General features: G+C 40.0%; 1 protein-coding gene across 1 annotated transcript in view; it reads right to left on the bottom strand.

Moving 5' to 3' along the window:
- The window catches only part of SGK1 (serum/glucocorticoid regulated kinase 1), a 116742-nt gene that overhangs the window by 26899 nt on the left and 66883 nt on the right, over nucleotides 1-22960 (bottom strand). Inside the window, exon 3 of the mRNA XM_051854146.3 lies at nucleotides 5186-5261. Within this exon, the coding sequence (XP_051710106.1) occupies nucleotides 5186-5261 (76 nt within the window). The remainder of the gene's footprint in view (nucleotides 1-5185; nucleotides 5262-22960) is intronic.

Below are 22960 nucleotides of genomic sequence, written 5' to 3'. Positions count from 1 at the left end.
ATAAATCTTTTTTTAAAAAAGTATAAAAGGTATTCATGCTGTGTCTATCTGTTGAAATATTCCCATATATCCCATAAATTTACATGCCTTTCATGTTTATCAAAATTATTTCAGGAATTCATAAAAGTTACAATAAAATCCATACTGCGACAATGATGAGAATGTCACTTTCGTAAAGAATCCATGGACAGGTTCATAAATTTCCACGTTGCCTAGGTTGGCCTGCAGTGTGGATGCTGTATTTTGTGCTTGCACTCAGCAAAATTGAAGGCTGTTAGGAAGAGCTTCAGAGTGCTGAGATGTGAAGAAGAAAGGGCATACAGCAATGTGCAAACCCCTGGAGAAACAGTGCATCTTTCACATTCAAATTGCAAGAACATTACAAGGAAACGAGGATATTTAACTTTCTAAACCTGAAGAGTCTACGTCTTCAGAAATATAGATTCATCTCTAGGCACATCCTAGCCAAACTGATAAAATGCAAAGTTAAAAAAATTAAAACAGCCAGTGAAAGGCAGCAAATTATTTGCAGGTTAGCAATGGTTTAAATATCACTGACTTCTCACCAGAAACCTGAGAGGCCTGAAGATAGACCAACATCTTTAAAGTGATGAAAAAAAAATTAGCATTCACCCAGAATTCCATAGCTAGCAAAAATGTTCTTCTAGAATGAAGTGAAGATATTTGTACTCAGAAAGTTGCATAAAGATAAAAAAAAGACTAAGATAGTTCATTGCCAGGAGACCTGCAATATGGAAACACTAAAACAACAATTTTCAGGCTAAAGGGAAATGAGGACCTTCAGGAAGAAATGAAGAGCGTCAGAAATGGTAAGTGTGGGGTAAATATGAAAGATGGGCTTCCTTTTGTTTTATTTATTTCCTTTTTTCTCTTGTTTTATTTTAAATATATTCTACTGCAGGGTTTATTTAATTTATAGAGGCAACAGATATGACAACCATCATGTAAAGCATGTGGGTGAAGGTGGGGGTAGGTAAATGGACCAATATTAAGTTTCCATAGTGGTCTGTGAAAATTTAAAGTTATTTATTGTAATCTCTAGAGTCACCACTAATATACAAAGAGAGATAGCTAGAAACTTGATAGATAAAATTAATATTAAATTCTAAACAAAAATAATCTTAGAGGTGTTTGAAAACAAAGAACAGCCAAACAGAAGAGAAGGAACATATAAAATAGCTAGCATAATGGTGATATTATATTATCATACCGTATCCATTCATATGTACCATTATTATGTGTTAAAATTTCTTTAAAGAGGCCGGCGCTGTGGTACAGCAGGTTAAAGCCCTGGGCCTGCAGCGCCCACATGCCTTATGGGTAGCAGTTCGAGTCCCGGCTGCTCCACCTCTGATCCAGCTCTCGCTATGGCCTGTTAGAGCAGCGGAGGGTGGCCAAAGTGTTTGGACTCCTGCACCCACATGAGAGACCTGGAAGAAGTTCCTGACCCCTGGCTTTGAATTGGCCCAGCTCCAGCTGTTGTGGCTATTTGAAGAGTGAACCAGTGGATGGAAGACCTCTCTCTCTTTCTCTGTCTCTACCTCTCTCTGTAGCTCTGTCTTTCAAATAAATAAAATAAATCTTAAAAAAAATTAATGCTTGTCATGTTAGAAAATCAGCATAAAAGGTATTCATGCTCTATATATCTGTTGAAATATTGTCATATATCCCATAAATTTACATGCCTTTCATGTTAATCTAAAATTTTAAAAAATTTTAAGTGGCAAAAAAAAAAAACTAAAAAAAAATACTCCACCCACAACAAAACACTACTTCTTACCAACCAGGGTAACTGAAATAAAAAGATAGATAGTAACAAGTATTGGCAAAGATGTGGAGAAGTTAGAACTCAAACACTGTTGGTGGAAATGTAAAGAGATACAACTACTTTGGGAAAGGTTGGCAGTTCCTCAAAAAGTTAAATATAATGTTATTATATGATCCAGAAAGTCCATATACTTATAAGAAAAGAAAACATGAGAACACACAAAAATTCATACTTTACTCATACTCAAAACCAAGACTCAAACTCAGAATTATTTATAGTAGCTAAAACAATGAAAACAACCTAAATGTCCATTAACTGATAAATGGATAAACAAAATGTGATTCCATAGAATAGTACGTACAACGCAATGTTATTTTTCCATGAAAGGAATGAAGTACTGTTACATGGTACACTATGGGTGAACCCTGAGAACATGTTAGGTAAGAGAAACCCGTCACAAAGGATTATGTGTTATGTGGTTTCATGTATTGGAGTTTCCTGATATAAGGAAGCCCACAGAGATAGAAAATAGATCAGCAGTTGCTGGAGGCCAGAACGGGTTGCTGGCATCACTGTGCCACAACTCCAGCCTGAGGGACATTTCTTAACAACAAATGATCAAGGGATGAGTGTCTGACCTAATGGTTAATATGCCAGGTAAGATGCCCATATCCAGGGCCAGAGCTGTGGCATAGTGGGTTAAGTCACAGCCTGCATTACCGGCATCCCATTTGGGCGCTGGTTCCTGTCGCTGCTGCTCCACTTCCAATCCTGCTCCCTGCTGATGCGTCTGGGAAAGCAGTGGAAGATGGCCCAGGTTTCTGGGCCCCTGCCACCCACATGGGAGACCTGGAAGAAGCTCCTGGCTCCTAACTGCATCCCGGCCCAACCCTTTCCATTTTGACCATTTGAGGAATGAACTAGTGGATGGAAGATTTCTCTGTCTCCCCTTTCTTTTTCTGTAACTCTGCCTTTCAAATAAATAAATAAATCTTTAAAATGCCTGTATCTCATGTCACATGACTGGGTTTGAAACCCATGTCTGGCTCCTTATTCCAGCCTCCTACTAATCTGCACCTGGGAAGTAGCAGAATGGCTCAAGTGATTAGCTTTTTGCCATCCACATGGAAGACTTGGCTTGCATCCCTGCTTCCCATCTTTGGCTCTGGCCCAGTCCTAGCCATTGTAGACATTTGAAGAATGAACTAGTAGATGGTATGGCTCTCTCTCTCTCTCTCTCTCTCTCTCTCTCTCCTTTCTCTTTCTGTGTGTGTCTGGGTCTATATGTCTCTTTTTAAAATAAATACTAATTTTTGAAAATTATCAGTTCATCAAGAAATTACAATAATCATGAAGATGCATGTGCCTAATAACAGAGCTTCACAACATAAAAAGCAAAATCTGACTGAATTAATAACAAGGGACAATTCCACCACCACAGGTGCAGATCTTAATACTCCATCTCAGTACTTGATTAAACAACTGGACAAAAAAGAAAATCACTGTAGGTAGAGATACTGAGTTGGTCATGAGTAGGATCTTCATTACATGAACTTCTGCTGGAAGGACACTCTATCTTTGTAAACCTTTGGTGATGTGAAAATATTCAAACATTTAAACAATGAGTAGATCTGAAGTATTTTTATGTCTATGTCGTGCATTAGTTTTTTTTACAGCATAATTTTTAAAGTTTCTAAAAATGTCTGAGCAACATTTTCTCTACAGATTCCAATCTCTTCTACACAGTCCTTCCTGGGGTTTGTTTTCTTAGAAGGGGAGGCAGATTGATGAATAAGAAATACTAATTTTTTTAAAGGTAAATTGATTCTGAAGACACAAAGTTAACTGCAAGAAATGAAAAGTGTGAAAAAGGAAAAAGAGAGAATCATTTATTTTCAATTATAATGTTTCTTTCTATATTATTTCTTCACAGTATATGTGTTGTAGATCTTAATAGCAGTATTAACCAGCTGATGACATTTTTATTGTGGTGTTGTATTAATAATGGACCAATGTAGCGTCATATATAGAACAATTTACTTTCATGTTTCTTCACCTTTCTTCAAAAGAAATACATAAAATAAGACAGAAAAGTTTTTTGACAGATTAAGTTTATAATACATTTATACCTTTATACTTTGGGGAAAAAAAGCCATCAGAGCGTTTTTACTTCCTTCCTCAGCTCCTCCTATTTCTGATAGGCATAGTCTCTGTCTCATTTTATGAAGAAACAATTATAGTCCAGATGTACCCCAAGCTGCTTCTCACAGAGATACTTCTTCCTAGGAAGTGTACAAAGGTAGCTCAAAAAGTTTATGGAAATAAAAGTTATTTTCTGCACACATTTTTGAAATCCATATATATATTCAAATGTGTTTTATGAAAAACAATGCACGGATTTCAAAACTTTTTTTAAAAAACAAAATACACTTGGCTTTTAACTATATTTGCCCTCAGACTCTTTTGGGTACCTTTGTACTATATACCTGGACACTTGGCCATCCATCCTATCTTGGTCCTCGTGTTTTCTGACTTTGAGCTCTCCACAAATCAGCTCACATATGCAGCCTGTTGTCTCATTGCTAACCCAAGGATATGGAGCATAGGCTGCCCTCCTATTTCACTAGGTTGCTACAAACATTAAGTTAGATTTTCGTGAACACACTTCAGAAAACTGTGAGGCATAATACAAGTATTCTGTATCAGCACTAGTTTTCTGTCCCAGTAGAGTCTATTAAATTAAAAAGGTGAAGACTCTATTATCACTCTCTTAATCGTTTTAGCTCTGTTTTGCTTCACCTCCACTTTTCATTTCTAGCATCTACATTGTGTCATTCAGTCTTATGGCACACATGTGTGTATATAGAAGATAACCCCTATTTCCTATAAGAACACAGATTTCACTATATCTGAGTATAATTTTAAATTCTGTAACTTGAAGCATATTCTCTGATCTCATGAAGTGCCATCCCCAAGATTCTGATAAGAATTATACTCCTGGATCTAGAGTACCAGTCATAAAGTATTCTGAAGAATACTTCACCTTAAGTTTTCCAATTCTTCCCCTGTCCTGGAAGAGAAACTTGGAGCAGTTCACTTGCTCCCTTTATTCTATTCTGTCCTTGACTGTAGGAAATATACCCTCTCCTCTGTTCCCTCCCCACACTTGAAGATATTTCACAGTTCATATAGCTGCACCTGATGGTACATAAATGGTAGATACTGAAGATATAATGAAAAGACTTTCATGATGATAACATTGGTGAAGTGAGTTCAGATGTTGGGTCAGGTAAAAACAAACAGAAGTTCCCCCCAAATCTTGCCATTACATAGAGCTTTACTACAGAATGCATCCTGTACATCATAAAGGGCCAGAATGCATCTTTCCAACAATACCTGATTCATCATTAGTCCAGAAGGTTCTTGGATCGGGCTTGGTCAGGATGTTCGGGGGAATACATGGCTCTTTCACCTTGAAAACATAAGGAGAAAAGACATGATGTGAAGATGGCTTCACCACTTGCAGTTGTTTCTGCCTGGTTTTTCTCGTGCAGGGAGTCTCAGGCTGATGTTACAGGTGCATCTGTGCCCTGGTTTGGGTTGTTTGCACTGTGTAGATGTAGCACTGAAAATCCCATATTCTGGGAAACTCTAGTCCCAGGCAATGGGATAGTTGGTCACCCTACAGCTGATGCAATTTCACCACCAGGGCTGATGACTGGATAAGTACATGGGACTCAAGTTCAGCCGCCTTTTGCTTCCTCACCCAGTGTTGAGTGCAGTGCACACACTGTACAGCTGAGTATGCAGAGTCTGAAGGATTAGCAAAAGTATTGATGCAAGGACACGCACTACATTCAAAGTGCTTTGGATATCCATGTAACAGAAATGGTACTTTCAGTATATATTCTGTGGGAAAATACATATTAATAAGAACTGCTTTGAATTCAATAACACTTTAAAATGAATTCTTTTATTCCTTACAGAATCTTTTTAAAAAAGATTTATTTATTTATTTGAAAGGCAGAGTTAGAGAGAGAGAGAGAGAGTGAGAGGAAGTGTCAGAGAGAGAGAGAGAGAGAGAGATTGTTCATCCACTAGTTCACTCCCCAAATGGCTGCAATGACCAAAGCTGGGCTGGTCTGAAGCCAGGAGTCAGGAGCCAGGAGTTTCTTCTGCATCTCCCACATGGGTGCAGGGGCCCAAGCACTTGGGCCATCTTCCACTGCCTTCCCAGGCACATTAGCAGGGAGCTGAATCAGAAGTGAACCAACCAGGACTGGAACCAGCACCCATATGGGTACTATGAGCAGCAGCTTTACCCATGTCAAAGTGCCAGCCCCACAGAATCTTTAAAAAATATTTATTTGTTTGTTTGAAAGGCAGAGTGACAGAAAGAGTGAGGGAGAGAAAGAGAGAAAGCCTGGAACTCCATCTGGGTTTCCCTAGCACTTGGGACATTTTCTGCTGCTTTCTCAGGTGCATTAGGAGGCAACTGGATCAGAAGTAGAGCAGCTGGGGCTTGGGCTGGCACTCCAATATGGGATGCCAGCATCCTAAGTGGCAGATTAACCTACTGCACCACAACACTGTCCCACTAACAGAATCTTTATATTCTTAAACGGTGGCTTACATACATATGCAATATGTATTATTTATTCAACTCAGAGGCCCTGCATAGTGCAGATCCAAGTAACAGACTCCTAATAAGTTCCAGGGAGCAACAGAGACCCAGGATGTGTAGCTTTGAAACACATTCCCAATAGTGAAACATTGATATTAGTGTTGGAAAGGAACTTTCCACTTTACATATTTTGCAATGTGATCATCTGATTACTGTGAAAATACTCTGGTCTCACTAAGTACTTCATGAATAAAATTCTTCCATTGCAGTAGTAATCAAACTGCTCAAGAATGCCACAAAAGACATTGTGTAGCTCTGTTGCCATTTTCTTTTGATAGCAAGGCTATTGAAAATGAAAGCAGTGCACAAATTCACAGCCTGGAACAAACTCCTTCTCTTGTGGGTCTGTACCAAAGAATGTGTGGGAATCAGTGGTTCAATGCAATGTTTGCACTCTCATACTCCTTACATTGTTCACAGCAGCCAACATGAGGAAACAAACAAGATATCTATTGATGGATGAATGGATAAAGAAAATGTGGTATACACTTTCAATGGAATGTTTGTTGTTGGCTTTAAAAAATAAAAAAATGGAAATCTTGCCATATTCAACAACATGGGTGGATGTTGGGGACACTGCAGTAAGTGAAATAAGCCAGTCAGAGAAGGACAAATACAGCATGAATCATCTCATGTGAGGTCTATACAGCAGTTAAAAACACAGAAACAGAAAAGAGAATGATAGTATGCCCAGGCACTGTGGCACCAGGAAACAAGTTGCTATTCAGCAGGTATACAGTTTCTATTGTACAAGATGATTACGTTCTAGAGATCTTCTGTACAACACTGTGCCCTGGTTACCATTACTATATTGTACACTTAAAAAATTCATTAAGTGGGTAACTCTCATGCTAAGTGTCCTCAGTATAATTAAAAAAATCTAGGACAGATTGCCTTCCTATATCTACCAGTATGTCAGACAAGCACATAAAAGATTTGATACATAGATATATAAGTGTTCTACATGTTATAATGGATTTTTTGGTAATTATTATATGTTATCCATTTATAGGAAACACGGTTTTGGAAGTAAAACTTCAGCAAAAAGTCAATAAATTAAATGTCAAGAAGAAAAAATAATGGGTGGACTAGCACCATTCCATGGGCCACATCTGCTTTGAAAATTTGTTTATTTGAAAGACAGAACGGCAGAGAGGAAGAGGCGGAGATCTTCCACCTGCTGGTTCAGTTTTTCCAAATGCCCACAATAGCTAGGGCTGGGCCAGCCTGAAGCCAGGAGCCAGAACTCCATCAGGGTCTCCAACATGGATAGCAGGGATCTAAGTACTTGAGCCATCAGCCACTGCTTTGCCAGGAACATCAGTATGAAGCTGGATTGGAAGTAAAGCAGCCAGGACTTGAATTGGCACTCTGATGTGGGATTCCAGCATTCCAAGTGGTGGCTTAACCCCTTGCATTAGAACATTGACCCCAGTGGGCCACATTTATAATTTTTCTGAAAAAATTTATGAGAGGGAGAGAGAGAAAGAGAGAGTGAGAGAGTGAATGCCACTGGTTCACTGCCCGAATGCCTGTAAAGGCCAGTGGGCCAAAACCTGGAACTAGTAACTCATTTCAGGTCTCCCACATGAGTGGCAGGAACCCAGTCACTTGGGCCATCTGCTGCCTTCCAAGGTCTGTATTAGCAGGAAGCTGGAGCCAAGAGCCATAGCTGGACAGAGAATCCACATACTTCAGTGTCCGACATGGGCATCTTTATTGCTAGACCAAATGCCTGCACTGTGTAAACCACATTTTGAGTGGCATTGCAAAAACATCCTCATACCTGAATCAGCAGTTACAGGGTGATTTTTTTTCCAAAGAATTACCAAGTCTACCAAGTACTGCTCCAATTTTTAGAAAGCATTTTGCAGTTTGAATTGAAATCTAGATCCTTGAAACTTTAACTCACTCTTGAGTTACACAGCATAGTTCTAGTTACTCTTAAATTACATGGAGGGGGCCTACTCTTGAGTTACATAAAATAGGTCTACTATCTTTCATAAAATAACCATCAAATATTTGAAAGTAGCTGTTACGTCTCACCTTAGCCTTCCAGTTGCCGATTCACCAGCTCCTTCCCTTCCATAGATCCTGATGGAATGATTTTCAGTCCCTTACTGAGATTACTCTGCCCCAGAAGTCATTCTGTTTGCATGTGAACCAGGTCTCTGGGAGCTTCTAGCCAGGGCCAGATAATAGTTACTGAAGTAAGGCATTGGTTTTGAGGGACAGTCCTTAGGAAGAGTGTTAGCATTATTTCCTAATACGAGCAAATAAAATGTTCCCAAGCACCAATATGTGTAATACAGTGAGGGCAAAGAATGCCATATGATTTAACCACTTTCTACATTCTTCATTCTTAGAAATCCTAATTGACTCCATAACTATATAGCCGTTTGGAGAAATCGCCATCCATGAGCTTTCTCTCCACTACACTGATTACTTTGTGTCCTTGTGGCATTTCTGTGAAACTAAGGTCATTCCTCCAGACCTCACTTACTTGTAAGTAATTCTTCATCACTGTTGAAAAATCTTCTGTGTATTTACACTGTTCCTGTAAAGTTAAGGTCATCACAAACTCCTTTTGTGTTGTTATGGCACACATTTAGGATGCCATTTTTCATGATTCCCAAGAATCAAAGCACCCATGGCGAATAATCTATAGAGTTTATATAGCCTATTTAATGGAAAAGTGTATACAAATCCATGAATAGCAGTGTGCACCACAGCAATATGTAGGCCATGCTTCATAACCAACTCTGATCTCCTTAGGTACTTGGCAGAAGTGAGAAAATTCGTTATCAGATGTCAATCCTGCTGAGTTTTCATTACATGCCTGTGGTTCAGCAGAGCTGGGAGCTGAAGTGGCAGCACCTGGGGTTTGACTCTGCTGAACACACAACTGTCTAGAGTTCTTTATTTCTTCCTCCCTCTCTCCCTTCTTCCAACCCTTCCTCCTTCCCTTCTTCCTGCCTTCCTTCCATCTTTCTTTCCCTGAGGTAAGGATTCAGGAGGATTTCTTTAACACCTTGTAAGTGTGACTCAGGAGAGGCAAAATATTAAGGATATAACTGGAACAGCACAATTGTACTGCAGAATTTTTAAATACTTTGCTATGGAAAATTTCAATTATACACAAAAATAAAGAAGTGTAATACAGCTCGTGTACCTATCACTCACCTTTTTTAAATTTTTTTATTTTATTATTTTTTTTTTTGACAGGCAGAGTGGACAGTGAGAGACAGAGAGGAAGGTCTTCCTTTGCTGTTGGTTCACCCTCCAATGGCCGCTGTGGCCAGCGCACCACGCTGATCCGATGGCAGGAGCCAGGTACTTATCCTGGTCTCCCATGGGGTGCAGGGCCCAAGCACTTGGGCCATCCTCCACTGCACTCCCTGGCCACAGCAGAGAGCTGGCCTGGAAGAGGGGCAACCAGAACAGAATCTGGCACCCCGACTGGGACTAGAACCTGGTATGCCGGCGCCGCAAGGCGGAGGATTAGCCCAGTGAGCCACAGCGCCGGCCCCTATCACTCACCTTTAATAATGAATGACATCTTTCCAATCTTATTTCATCTTTCCTGCCTTATTTTGGCTGGAATACTTTAAAGCAAATCCCAGACATCATGGCAATCCATTTCTGTAGAACATGCTTCCAGACAGCAGTGTTTACCCAAATAGATATCTCTCTGCTGATGTTATAGATTCCATATTATTTCCCTGTTAGACTTAGTGACCCCATCTTCTCTGACTGATTAAATTAAACATGAGGTCTTTGTGAATATTTCTGAATAAATAAACTTTAAAAAAATTGCAAGTGTCAGAGAAACCAATAGAGAACATAGTTTCAGTTCTTTAAAACTTTGTCGTGTTTTTGGTTTTTTTTGAGAGCAGCATTTAAAAATACATTTCTAATGAAAGTGGCATTGCCTTTCAATACATTTCCCATGAGTCCCAGGAGGTTAAAAAAATAGGAAATGACAATTTTCTTGTCTGATAGAATTGGAAGCGTTGGAGTGTAAAGGTGGGAGGAAGATCATCACTAGAAGATAATTTTTTAAAGATTTATTGATTTTTAAATGCAGAGCAACAGACAGAAGGGAGGAGACAGAGAAAGAAAGAGATCGTCCATCTATTGGTTCACTCCTCAAATGGCCTCAGACTCCATCTGGGTTTCCCACGTGGGTGGCAGGGACCCAAGCACTTGGATCATTTTTTGCTGCTTGCCTGGATACATTAGCAGAAAGCCAAACTGGAAGTGAAAGAGCTGAGACTCTGATGTGGGATTCTGGTGTTTCCAAGGAGTGACTTGACCCAGTCTCCGACCCCTAATTTTTAAATGCTTAATCATTATGGTTTCAAAATGTAGCAGTACTATTATGATTTAAACAAACAAGATGGATATCACATTTAGAAAAATGCTGTATGTCCAGAAATTTTTGACAAGCTCTGGGGAATTAACCTCAGAATAAATCATTAACACTCTCAGATGTGAGAAAAAAAAAAGTGTTAGTTCTGTAAGTGAGAAGCTGAGTAGTGGTGGGATTGCTAGAAAGGAAGCAGTTACAGTCATGTTCCTCCATTTCACCACATCCTCTCTTGATGAACCTTGGTCCAAAAGAACCAATGCAAACATGTACACATAAGCAATTTTAAGATCACCAGTGAGGCTGACATAGAACTAAATTAGAAAATTTGCATATCTATTTGATTTTTTTACTTATTCAAATAATTTAATATGAATTTTCATAATCATTTTAGCAGTGTGTTCTTAAAGTAACTAGTTCTTCTTAAAATAAAATAGAAGTTCTCAAAGTGCTTGTCCCTTATTAGCCAAGGAAGCTGTTTTTCTTCCATCTCAAGCTGCATGATCAAAAGTAGCAGAAACGATTTTTATCTCGAGAAGTGAAAGCTTGCTTCTCAAACTGCAAATACTAATAAAATTCAGCTTTGTATTCAGGACGAGGCAAATTCTTCTCCATTGATTCCCTTGGATGAGCTTATTACATTCAATGAGTATTTTTGACCACATTTAAGTACAAATTGCTACCACTGTGTTTGCTATACAGGCAAAAGCAAAACCTGTATCTTGTCTTGTTGGAAAACAAGACAAACTTTCACCAAACAGATGTGGACCCTGATGTTAAGGACTGCTAAATGTGACATAGCTCTTCAGTTTTTGTCAGAGTTCAAAGGAGGAAGCAAAGCTGTGGGCAAAGCTGTTAAGATGGGACTAGGACAGGATACTGACAACATTTGGGTTGGTGAGGAGGCAGTAGAAGGGTGTCAAACGTGGGTGGGACAGCACCGGCAAAGGTGTGGGAGCAAAACTTAACATGACATGTTTGGGGGGGGATGGGGTTTGTTTGCAGGGATTGACACCACTTGGGATGCCTACATTTGGTATTGGAGTGCCTTGGGTTCAAGTCCAGGCTCTGCTCCTGATTCCAGCCTCTGCTTCTAATTCCAGCTTTCTGGTTATATGCTCCCTGTGAGGCAGCAGGTGATGGCTCAGGCACATAGATCCCTGAATGAGTTCCAGGCTCTTGGCAGCAACCTAGACTCACCCTGGTTATTGCAGGCATTTGGGGAGTAAATGAACAGGTGGAAGATCTCTGTCTCTTGGTCTCTGGATTTTTGCCTTTCAATAAGCAAATACATAAATAAATAATAAGATACATTTTGGCAACAGTTGGGTGAACAATAGAATAGAATAGAAGACTCTTGGGAGAAACAGGAAACTGGGTGGAAGCCTGATAGTGTTAGGCTGTGAGAGCTGGTGTGTCCTGCTTGCTGGGGGAATCCAGGGGCTTGGCAGTTTGCATGAAGAGCAGAGGTGGAAAACACAGAGATGAGGAGATCCGGAGGCTATTGTAACATCAGTGGAGAGCTGATGAGAGCATGAACTAGGATGGAGACTGTGAAAATGGAAAGGCAGGGATGCGTGTCGAGGGCAGCTGGCAGAACGATACAGCGAGACTTAATGAATGACTGAAAATGAAGCAAGATGGGGAAGCCCAAAGCGTTTCAGAGCTTCCGAACTTGGTGACCAGGGGGATGATCACATGGGGGTCAAAGCTGTCCACAGTCTCCAGCTGCTGGAGGAAGCACACCATTCCTTACTTAGTCTAGTATGGCTGACCTTCAGGGCCCTTGCTCATGTGCTCGGCCAAAGTCCTCCTGGGAGCATGTGCTCCACCGTCGACCTTTCATACCATAGCACCTAGGCTGCTTAGTGGTGGGGCTGCACACACACACAGTCAAGTAGGTTTCTTTTGTCTGTACTTCTGTACTCTGGCTACAACTTGCCACTTTACACATGGCAGGGTACAGATGTGCCCACACAGCGTCATTCCAGCATCCATGCCCACAGATTGTGTGTCTGTTGTCATCAAAATCCAGCCTCATAAAGATGACAGCTTGCCTAAGATATCAGAAGTCTGGTCAAGAGATTAGTGTGGGGTTAGCAATCCGGAGTCTTACCATTTTGATCTCTGCAAGCTAATGATTTATCTTCATTCGGTTGCTCAACATTAATTACATCCGTAGGACCTGGAGCTTGGGGACTATTCTTGATCCCTGAAGAGATTGTGCTTCCGAGCAACCAGACACATGTTCCTCCTTCTGGAGTTTTATTGTATTTGCATTCTTGTTGGTTTTGACATTATGCAGTTTGGCCCTGTGATTGTGAATTGCTTAAGTCAATTCGCCACTCAATCTACTTTTCTTATTTATGCTTCCTGCTTGGCCCAGCAAGCTTTCTTTCAACTCCAGTCTATTTAATTAAGGTTAAGATATTCCAGTCAAATTTCTATAAAGTCAAATGTCTTCTATATTCTACATCAGGAGTAGGGTTCAGAGGATCAGAAATGTGGGGAGCTGGAAGGGACTTTTCTTACCTCTTTTCTATATTTATGGTTGAGAAAATTGAGAACCAGAGGGTAATATAACTTATATTAGTAACAGAGGGCTAGAAACCAAGTCTCAAGTGTTAAATCTTAAGATATCAACTAAGAACTAAATTTCCTCATTTTATTTAAAAATGTTTAATTGACATGATAATACAAGGGTACTTCTAAAAGTTCATGGAGAGATAGAATTAAAAGTATGAGTTTATTGCAGTGAAAAAACTTTTTGAAATCCACTATAGTTTTTTCAGTAGTATACATAATCCATGTATTCTGAGAAAATATTTGTACCAAGAGTTTCTGCAACAAAATAAACTCATATTTTTAATGCCATTTCCAGGAAAGTTGAGGTATTTATTGGATACTGTGTGATATTTTGACATGTGTTTACAAGGTATTGACACTGGTTTTTCAAAACTCAGATTTGTCCTCAGTTTTGAAATTAGTTCAGTGATACATTGAATAAACATTTGTGGGTAAATGATTGTGCAGCAGGCACAGTGATATGGGCCATAGGCATCTGTGTGAACAAACAGAGAGTCCCTGCTGTCAGGGAACTTATTTTCGGATGCTGGTGACTGAAATGGGTGCAAACAGGCAATGAATTGCACGACATGATTAGGGAGCAAGATGACATGTGGACTTTTTTTTAGATCCTTAAGGGAGTCCATCTTACATATTTTCTCCAGTAATATCAAAAGCAGTGATTGCATATTTGCATTTGTAAGTTGAACCATAGAGAAAAAATAGACACACAGAGTTTGCTTTGCCTGGAACATAGCTTTTCAGCTTTTCTAAAATGGTTGCCTTCAGTTGGAACAGCCATGTCCATGCACTCACCTCAGTTCACTTGAATTTCCTACCTGAACCTGCAAACATTTGAGTTTCCACCAGGGAGTCTAAAAAAGTCAAGCTATTTAGCTCAGGTATTCTATCCTAAAGCATATGATTAAATTCTCAAGTACAAATTATTTTGTAGCTCGGTGTTTGTAGATCGTGTCTGATTCAGAGAGCAGACAATCAATGCATGTTTAGTGGCTATGTCATCGATTTGGTTGTACTCAAAATATGTTAAAGTTAACTTATTACAGAATCACAGTATTTTGGGGCTAGAAAATACTTAACAGATGATTTACTTCAGTCCCCTTATTTAAAAGATGGGGAGAGAAACTCTCTAAGACATACAGATGACTTACAGAAGTTATTTATGTTGTTTATCATACATCTGCTGTGGTTAGAAGTCTCCTTGCACTTACTTTAGAGCAGAGTTGGTAGAAATAATTATATATGGCTGTTCAGAGCAATGTAATTGTTTAGAGCAGGAGGGCTTTGGAGTCAGACAGGCTTGAAGTAAAATTAAAGCAGTTCTATATTTGAACGTGCCCGTGGGAAAGTTGCTTAATCTCTTTTAGCTTTAGTCTCCCTACTGGAATGTTGGTAACATTATAGTTGAGGTTAAGGTTAGGATTAAGGTGAGATCTTCTGCGTCAATAATTGATATGGTGATTATTATCTATTATTATCTATTAATGATCATACCATCAAACACACCAAAAGGGGTATAATGACTTAGAGATTAGAGAAGACAGGATCTCTTAATAGAAAAAGATTGCTATATTAGTTGAATAGTCTATATGCAAATAACTACAACAAAAGCATGAAGACTTCCTTCCAGGCCTTGTGTTTGCTGAGCCCTCTGCCTGGGACTTTCTTTGCTCATCACTCTCATCTTCCTCAGGTGTCCACTCAAATGTCCCACTCTCGGGAAGCCTTTCTCAACAGTCTGTTGAAATGGAAACTTCCATCCCCTGCCTGCTTTGTCTTTCTCCGTGTAATTTACCTCCCAGTATATTATTTTCTTACTTGTTATTTATGGGCTCTTATAAACCTTACGGGTCATAAAGGGGTGTTCAGCATGTAATGGGCATTCAATTAAGTTTGTTGAATGGAGAGTTATTAATCCTTAAAGAGTTGAAAATGAGAATCATAAATCTTAATTTGAGCTACTAGAATTTAAAGATGTAATCAGTATGCCAAAATGCTGTGGTTTAACACATGCGTCTTCTTTTGTTTTCTGGTGTTTTAATTCTCCTAAATTCTCACATTGCAGTGATAAAGGATCTAAAGTGGGGTTAACTCAGGGAAAGTGGCAGAAGCTACTGCCCAACCTAGCAGGAAGGCTGTGACCTGGCTGCTGTTCCTTTAAACTGCAATTTAATGCAATCTTATTTACCTTGCTAAAGATATAGAAAACTGTTTAGGCTGCACATATACTCACTGAAAAAAAAAATCACTAGTGACTAACTGGTCTCATCTTTTGGAAACTTAACTGTGACTACAATACAATATCTGGTTGGAAAAGGTAATTTTCAAAACTTCTTGCACAAGTTCAATTCAATTCAATACATCATTTTGATTTGTTAACATACTGTAGGTAGGGCTGGCACCGCGGCTCAATAGGCTAATCCTCCGCCTAGAGGCGCCGGCACACAGGGTTCTAGTGTCGGTCGGGGCGCCGGATTCTGTCCCGGTTGCCCCCTCTTTCAGGGCAGCTCTCTGCTATGGCCCAGGAGTGCAGTGGAGGATGGCCCAAGTGCTTGGGCCCTGCACCCCATGGGAGACCAGGAGAAGCACCTGGCTCCTGCCTTTGGTTCAGCGCGGTGCGCCGGCTGCAGCGGCCATTGGAGGGTGAACCAACGGCAAAGGAAGACCTTTCTCTCTGTCTCTCTCTCTCACTGTCCACTCTGCCTGTAAAAAAAAAAATACTGTAGGTAGATTTTGCTTCCCCACCTAAAGCATATTGCTTTCCAGTAATTCTCAATCATGGTTACACATTACAGTAAGAAATTTACAAAATGAAATAAAAGTGCCAGGGACCAAAGCAAGACAGGGCAGGGGCCCACCAATAGGATTCCCCAGAGGTCTCTAATTTCTTAACCTACTTCTGCCAAAGGGAAGTAACATGGATTGAGGGATGTTTATCCACTGAGCATAAGCAAGAAAGTAAGTATGGCTATTTGCAGATCATGGTACTCTAGAAGGAATAGCAGAAGGAATGATTCTCAGGCCTCGGTTAAACAACGAACAAACATCCACTGCAAGGCTTTATGGAGAAAAGAGAAATGTTTTAAATACTGAAACTAATACTATATTTCTTCATGGTTTTGTCCTCAAGTATCTCCCCCAAATTCTGTCCTTATCAAGGGAGGAAAAAAATAGAAATCTGGATCTGGATTTTATAAGAAGTTTTAGGAGATGTGTTTCTATTGCTCTATGCAGAAGCTATATCAGACCCCAGGTCAATACGATATCATAATTTGCTCTATGCTATAATTTAAATGTTTCATTTTCTTTTAGAAAAAATACTCTGATATTCAATATTCCATTAACACTTTGGCCACTGAGTTTAGACTGCCAAGTGCAACTGCTAACAAATGTATGGTTTCGTTTTTCTGTTGTGAATGGAACTAGACATACCCATTAAAACATTTGCTGTTTTTCTCATGCAGTAGGCTACCTGTAGGGTGTTTAATGGTGTCTACAGGTCTCAAATATTTCTTATAAGCCTTGGCTTACACAAAGAGTGCTTCTGCAGAACCAGTTAATAATCTGGCCATCCCAAGAGTCCAGAATGTGGAGTTAATTTTTTACAGAGGTTCCCAGATGTGCTGGAAGACTCACTCATGGCAGGTCCTGCCAATATTTTTTTTAAAGAATTCATTTGACCTTTATTGTATTTGATATGAAACACATGTTAAAAACAATATCTGACAAATATGAAATGCACTTTTCTGTATAAGCAAAAACACCATGAATCCAGCTTTTACCAAGTTTAAAATGGCAGCGATGTGAGGTTTTTCTTGCAAAACTGGGTTAGCATCAAGCCAAGTTAATCACACATCTCGAAAATGATTCTTTATCCAACATCTCTTTGGTATTCTGTGGGTAGGTCATTAGGCCCATGAAGAAATAAGTGGAGAGTGTCCTGGGAATGGAAAATATCTGTATAGCATGTGGAGAAGTGGATAGTTTTACTTAGTACTGAATTTCAACTTTAAGAGGTGCGGGTTCTGATCCCAGCTGGATCACTTGAGCTCTTAACTTCTGGGAAGTTAAGAATAACAATGTGAGCCTGGGAGCCTTCCAAGAGGATCCTGTAGTAGTTGCTTCCCTTCGCAGGTATTTTCCATGGCATTTCCATATGTTTTCTCTAGGTGTTCTGGCACGACATCATAGGCAGCTTGATTTTCACCACTTCTTTTTCCTTTTCTTTTCTATTTATTTTTTAGAGCACTCTAGGAAATGCTGCTATTTACCACACATAACCTTTATCCTTCCGTGAATTGGTTTATATTTTATCAATTGTTTTGCCAAGGTCCAGCCACAGAAGTCCCTCTAATATTTATGAACTATAATTGTGAATCTAGACCCTGGTCAAGGATCAAACTGACATTCCAGATATTTGAGGGCACGAGACTGCCACTGAAAAGTGAATGAAGTTACCTTCAGCTGTCTCAAAGAAGGAAGTAAAAAATGCCAGTGCAATCTGAGAGCACAGTTTTCTTAGACCATCCAGCATTTCAAGTTACGCTATATTTCGAAATAATAATTACTATTCTTGTGAGGCATTTACAATGAGCCAGGCTTATTTATTATGTTGTTATCTCAGCTAATCCTTAGAACAACTGACGCTCTCAGTTGCCCCATCTTTGAAGGAAGGGAGTTGTAGACACTTTAACCTTTAAACTCTTGTTTGGGGATGTGACAAGTTAACCTTGGAAATCTTGTTTAGGATAGGAGGCTCCAAGCATCCGTCCCCCAAAAGAAACACCAAAAAGCAAGCAGCAAGTGTCACCGTCTTTAAAACAACAACAACAAACAACTTTAGAAATCAGTTACAGGTTTAGAGCAACCAAGCAAATTCTGAATTCCTTCCCAAAAAGCTGTCCTAAAAGCTTTGTGGTCTTTTCACTTGTTCTCACCCCATCCCCTGCAAGGCTCAGGAGTAGTCTTAGGAGCTAGTCCTTATCCTAGTCCCTGGTTCCTGGTACCTGGCACACTGTGTCTTTTCTGAGTGGTCTGGGTGCGAGGCTCTTGTCACACACTCAGACCAGAAAAGTGGAAGGCATCGCTGGAAAATCTTGTGAAGCAGATGATCAACCTTTAACTGCCTGGGGCAAAGGATTCTGCCGAAAGCCAAGGAGGACAGGCAGGGGAACCCGAGTGGATTTCTGAAAAGGTTTTTACACCAAAATAAGTAATAAGTATCTTTTAATTCCATTTTCCACAAGCTTTTTGAAGAATCCTTACATTGTTCTATGCAATTGACGTTAGCTGACTCACCTTATTCTCACAACAGCCCTATCAAGAAAATATTATCACCATCATCCTCATTTTACAGAAACTGAAGGAAGTCCAGGCATTCAGTCACTTCATACTGCCCCCAGGGATATATGGACTTGAAGTAAATGACTTACTTAGCAATGAGTATGTATGTAATAAATGAGTATGCTAATAAAACCTTATTTGAAAATTTTATTTTAAATCCACTTCCTCTTAACTTTAGGGCTTCCTTCTGTCTTATTAACTTGTGTGAAAGAGGAACGGATGGAATGCATTCGTTGACAGCATCAGCATTCACTTTCTTCCCAGATGGTACAAAACATATTGCTGTTTTCATGATCAGTTTCTTATGGGGAAATTAAGATGATAGAATGGGACACATTTTCACAAAACAATGGTTCAAAATTAATTAGGGGCAAATCTTCATTTCCAGAATACAGCAATTTAAAGAGAAGAGGGGCAGAAGGAAAAGAAAGCATACAAATTACATAATTCTTGAATAAAGCAAAGCATTTCTATTGTTTATTATTTATAATTTAGATATCCTCAGATTGTAAGCTCTTTAGAGGAAGGAAGTATGTCCTGAATTATTCAGAAGCCAATTTCCAGGGTCTTAGCATAGCAGCATACTAACACTGGCCATGGAAGCCAATCAGTGGAGACTTGTTAAAAAAATGAATGATAAACACATTTTATTTGCATATAAATCTTATTACTGGGTTATGGTCAAAACAAGAAGTAGGTTCCATGTAAACTAAAAGAGGTGGCTGCTTATGTTACCTGATTTTTAATGTTTTCCAAGTTCTCCCATGGGGAGTTTGAAATCCTGTTCATAAAAGGAATGAGAATTCAGATCTTACAGTTGCTATTACAACAAATCACTGGGGCTGTGGCAGAGAGATGCCAGGAGGAAGATTTATGGCAAGGCTTTGTCTTATATTTGCTGTGCTTCTTAGTCATCTTGACTTGGTCTGCAAACTTCCCTTCCCCTTCCATTGAATCCAACAGGAAGAAGCCTGCAGCACTCAACTGAACAAAGAAAAATGAATCTGAATGGCCTATTACTTAAACATCTGCTAAATTCATTCCATTCTGTTGCATTTGCTTTATAACCATACAAAAGTTCCAGTTCCATTTATATTGGTCACACATGCTTAATTTCTTAAAGGAACTGGATGAACATCTTTTCTGAACACTCATGGAGGTGACCAATTTTTACACTAAAGTGATATTCGAGAGGAAATGTAATCCATTTTGTCAGATGGAGCTTAGGGGAAGAGATCTATCTCCAGTTCCATGCCTCACTAACCACCGCCAACAGATTCTAGTGGGTTCTTTCAGAAAATGCCTGTGTATGAATGCACAAACGAATATATATTGGCAATGATTTCCTCCTTGTGTGTGTGCATACCCACACCCAGGCACATACATCTCTGTGCTTTGCTTCCTGTATGGAATACCACAATGTATTTTCAGGGTCAGGAACAGGAAAAGAAAAGGCAAAGTTTGGATCAGAATTTTTGGAATTAGTTTCATTAGCTCAACACTTCTTTTATCACAGCTTTGCTCCTAAGTTAAAGCCACCAGAAAGTCTATATGCAAAAACAAAACAAAACAAAACAAAAACCATGTCCAGCTCATGATCTAAGAGATTAATACATATCTGGATGATAATTAGTGGAACTTGACTTTTAATAATTAGCTGAGAAAGACTGGAGGACAACAGCTCAGAACGTACCCATTTCTGTAACTCTCCTAGAAACAACTGAGACTTTAGCTTTCAATGGTGTGGAAAATCTACCTCATAGGCTGTTGGGGCAGAGGCAGGCATTTAGCCCAGCAGTGAAAACACCTATAGCCCACACCTGGGATACCTGCTGTTGGATACCTGGCTCTGGCTCCCGATTCCTGCTTCCTGCTAAGACAGACCCTGGGAAGCAGCAGTGCTGACCCAAGTGGGTGAGTTCCCTGCCACCCACATGGGAGACCTGCAATGAGTTCTCTGCTCCTGGCTTTGGCCTGGCCTCACCTGACATGGACATTTGGTGAGTGAACTAGTTGATGGAGATGGGTGCTGGCTCGCTCTCGCTCTCTCTCTCTCTCCCTCTCTCTGTCTCTCCCTCTCTCTGTCTCTCCCTCTCTCTGTCTCTCTCTGTCTCTCTCTCTCTCTCTCCCTCTCTCTGTCTCTCTCTCTTTCTCTCTCTCTCTCTCCCTCTCTCTGTCTCTGCCTCTCAAAGCAACAACAACATTATTGAGGCAAATCAAAACTTTGGGTGGTGCCCTAATTTATCACCACACTATTCTACAATCCAAGTTACTTACCTAAGACCTAAAGTGGGAAGTGCTATTACATGTATTTTTAAATAATAACTGTTTGCCCCATGTAAAGAGAAGAAGTTCCAAATAAGAGTATTTGATTAGACTATTTATCTTTGAACAGAAAATTATAATCATAATAATATGCATAAATATTTTCTTAAATGTGTTTATTTGAAAAGGCAGAGTTACAGAGAAACACACACACACATACACACACAGAGGGAGAGAGAGAGAGAGAGAGAGAGAGAGAGAGAGAGAGAGAGAAAGGAGATTTTTCACATGCTGGTTCATTCCCTAAATGGCTGCAATGGCTGGGGTTGGGTCAGGCTGAAGCCAGGAACCAGGAGTTTCACCCAGGTCTCCTACGTGGGTGCAGGGGTCCAAGAACTTGGGCCATCTTCTGCTGCCTTCCCAGGTGCATTAACAGGGAGTTGGATTGGAAGCACAGCAGCCAGCCTCAAACTGATGCCCATATGGGATGTCAACATCACAGGTAGTAGCTAAACCTGCTGTACCACAATACCAACCCACAGATAGAAATTTTTTTTATTTGACAGATAAAGTTAGACAGTGAGAGCCATGGTGCCAGCCCTCAGATATAATTTTTAAAATGGCAGTGTTTAATGCTGACAAGCGGTTTGTAAAACTGATATTCTTATAGATTGTTCATTGTTCTTTATTAGCACATTTTTTTTTTTTTTTGGACAGGCAGAGTGGACAGTGAGAGAGAGAGACAGAGAGAAAGGTCTTCCTTTGCCGTTGGTTCACCCTCCAATGGCCGCCGCGGCCGGCGTGCTGTGGCCAGCGTACCACGCTGATCCAAAGGCAGGAGCCAGGTGCTTCTCCTGGTCTCCCATGGGGTGCAGGGCCCAAGGACTTGGGCCATCCTCCACTGCACTCCCTGGCCACAGCAGAGAGCTGGCCTGGAAGAGGGGCAACCGGGACAGAATCTGGTGCCCCAACCGGGACTAGAACCTGGTGTGCCGGTGCCACAAGGCGGAGGATTAGCCTGGTGAGCCGCGGCGCTGGCAGCACATCTTCTGAAAGCTATTATGCTATATTTTAGGAGCTTTAAAATGCTCAACACTTCCATCCTATTTCCTCATTTCAGGTAGTTTGTACTAAGCAAATAAACTTACAAATCTGTATGCACAAAACACTGAAGCAACCTAAACATTTAGTGGAGAAACAGTTGAGCAAAGTACCATATATCCCTGCTTACATGATTCCTGTAAAGCTTTAAATACTGTGAAGAACAGTCTTCTGAATCCTGTTCAATACAAGAAGTCACATCATAAAATTATATTTCATTTGTGTATGAAAGAACAGATAAATTAGTATACTAAACAAGGTTTATTTTATGAGTGTGTGATTTTATTTTGGCTTTGTTAATTTCATTTTGTTTAGGCTTATTTTGGTTAGTGTGATTATGGATACTTTACTATAATCTGAAAAGCCCGGAGGTAAAATGTAACTACTGAAAAAAAAAAAAAGGTATGCTTTGAGGTGACAATCTCATACCTCTTTTAGTGTAGACGCATAGGTGGATTGGCAAGTTCACCCCCTTCCAGTGTTCAATTCTAGCTTGGAGTTCTAGAGTTGTGCAAAGATAAGGCTCTCTAGTACCAGCCCAGGAGTGCTTCATTTTGTGTCATCAGAGAAAAGGGGGCAGGCAGTATCACAGTGAGGACTTTCCTGTAAGTCCTATGGAGTTCAATCATAATTTCTGTTGACTAATTTTTCCATGGACTTGGTTCTCTCCCAAAGTAAATGAAAACCCACAAGTCAGGAAAACTTTGTTGAACTTCCCAAAGACCAATACCAACTCTGCCAGGCAAGGTTACTTTTGGTTACCATTTTGATGGCCTGAACCTGAAGAGGGATTAATGAACTCTAAATTGCACACTGGCATATG

This window comes from Oryctolagus cuniculus, chromosome 5, assembly GCF_051225735.1.
Source record: "Oryctolagus cuniculus isolate XC-2025 breed Fujian yellow rabbit chromosome 5, ASM5122573v1, whole genome shotgun sequence".
In the NCBI taxonomy this organism is placed as follows: Eukaryota; Metazoa; Chordata; class Mammalia; order Lagomorpha; family Leporidae; genus Oryctolagus; species Oryctolagus cuniculus.
Note: the sequence above shows the minus strand (reverse complement) of the source record. Positions and strands in the feature narration are given on the sequence as shown.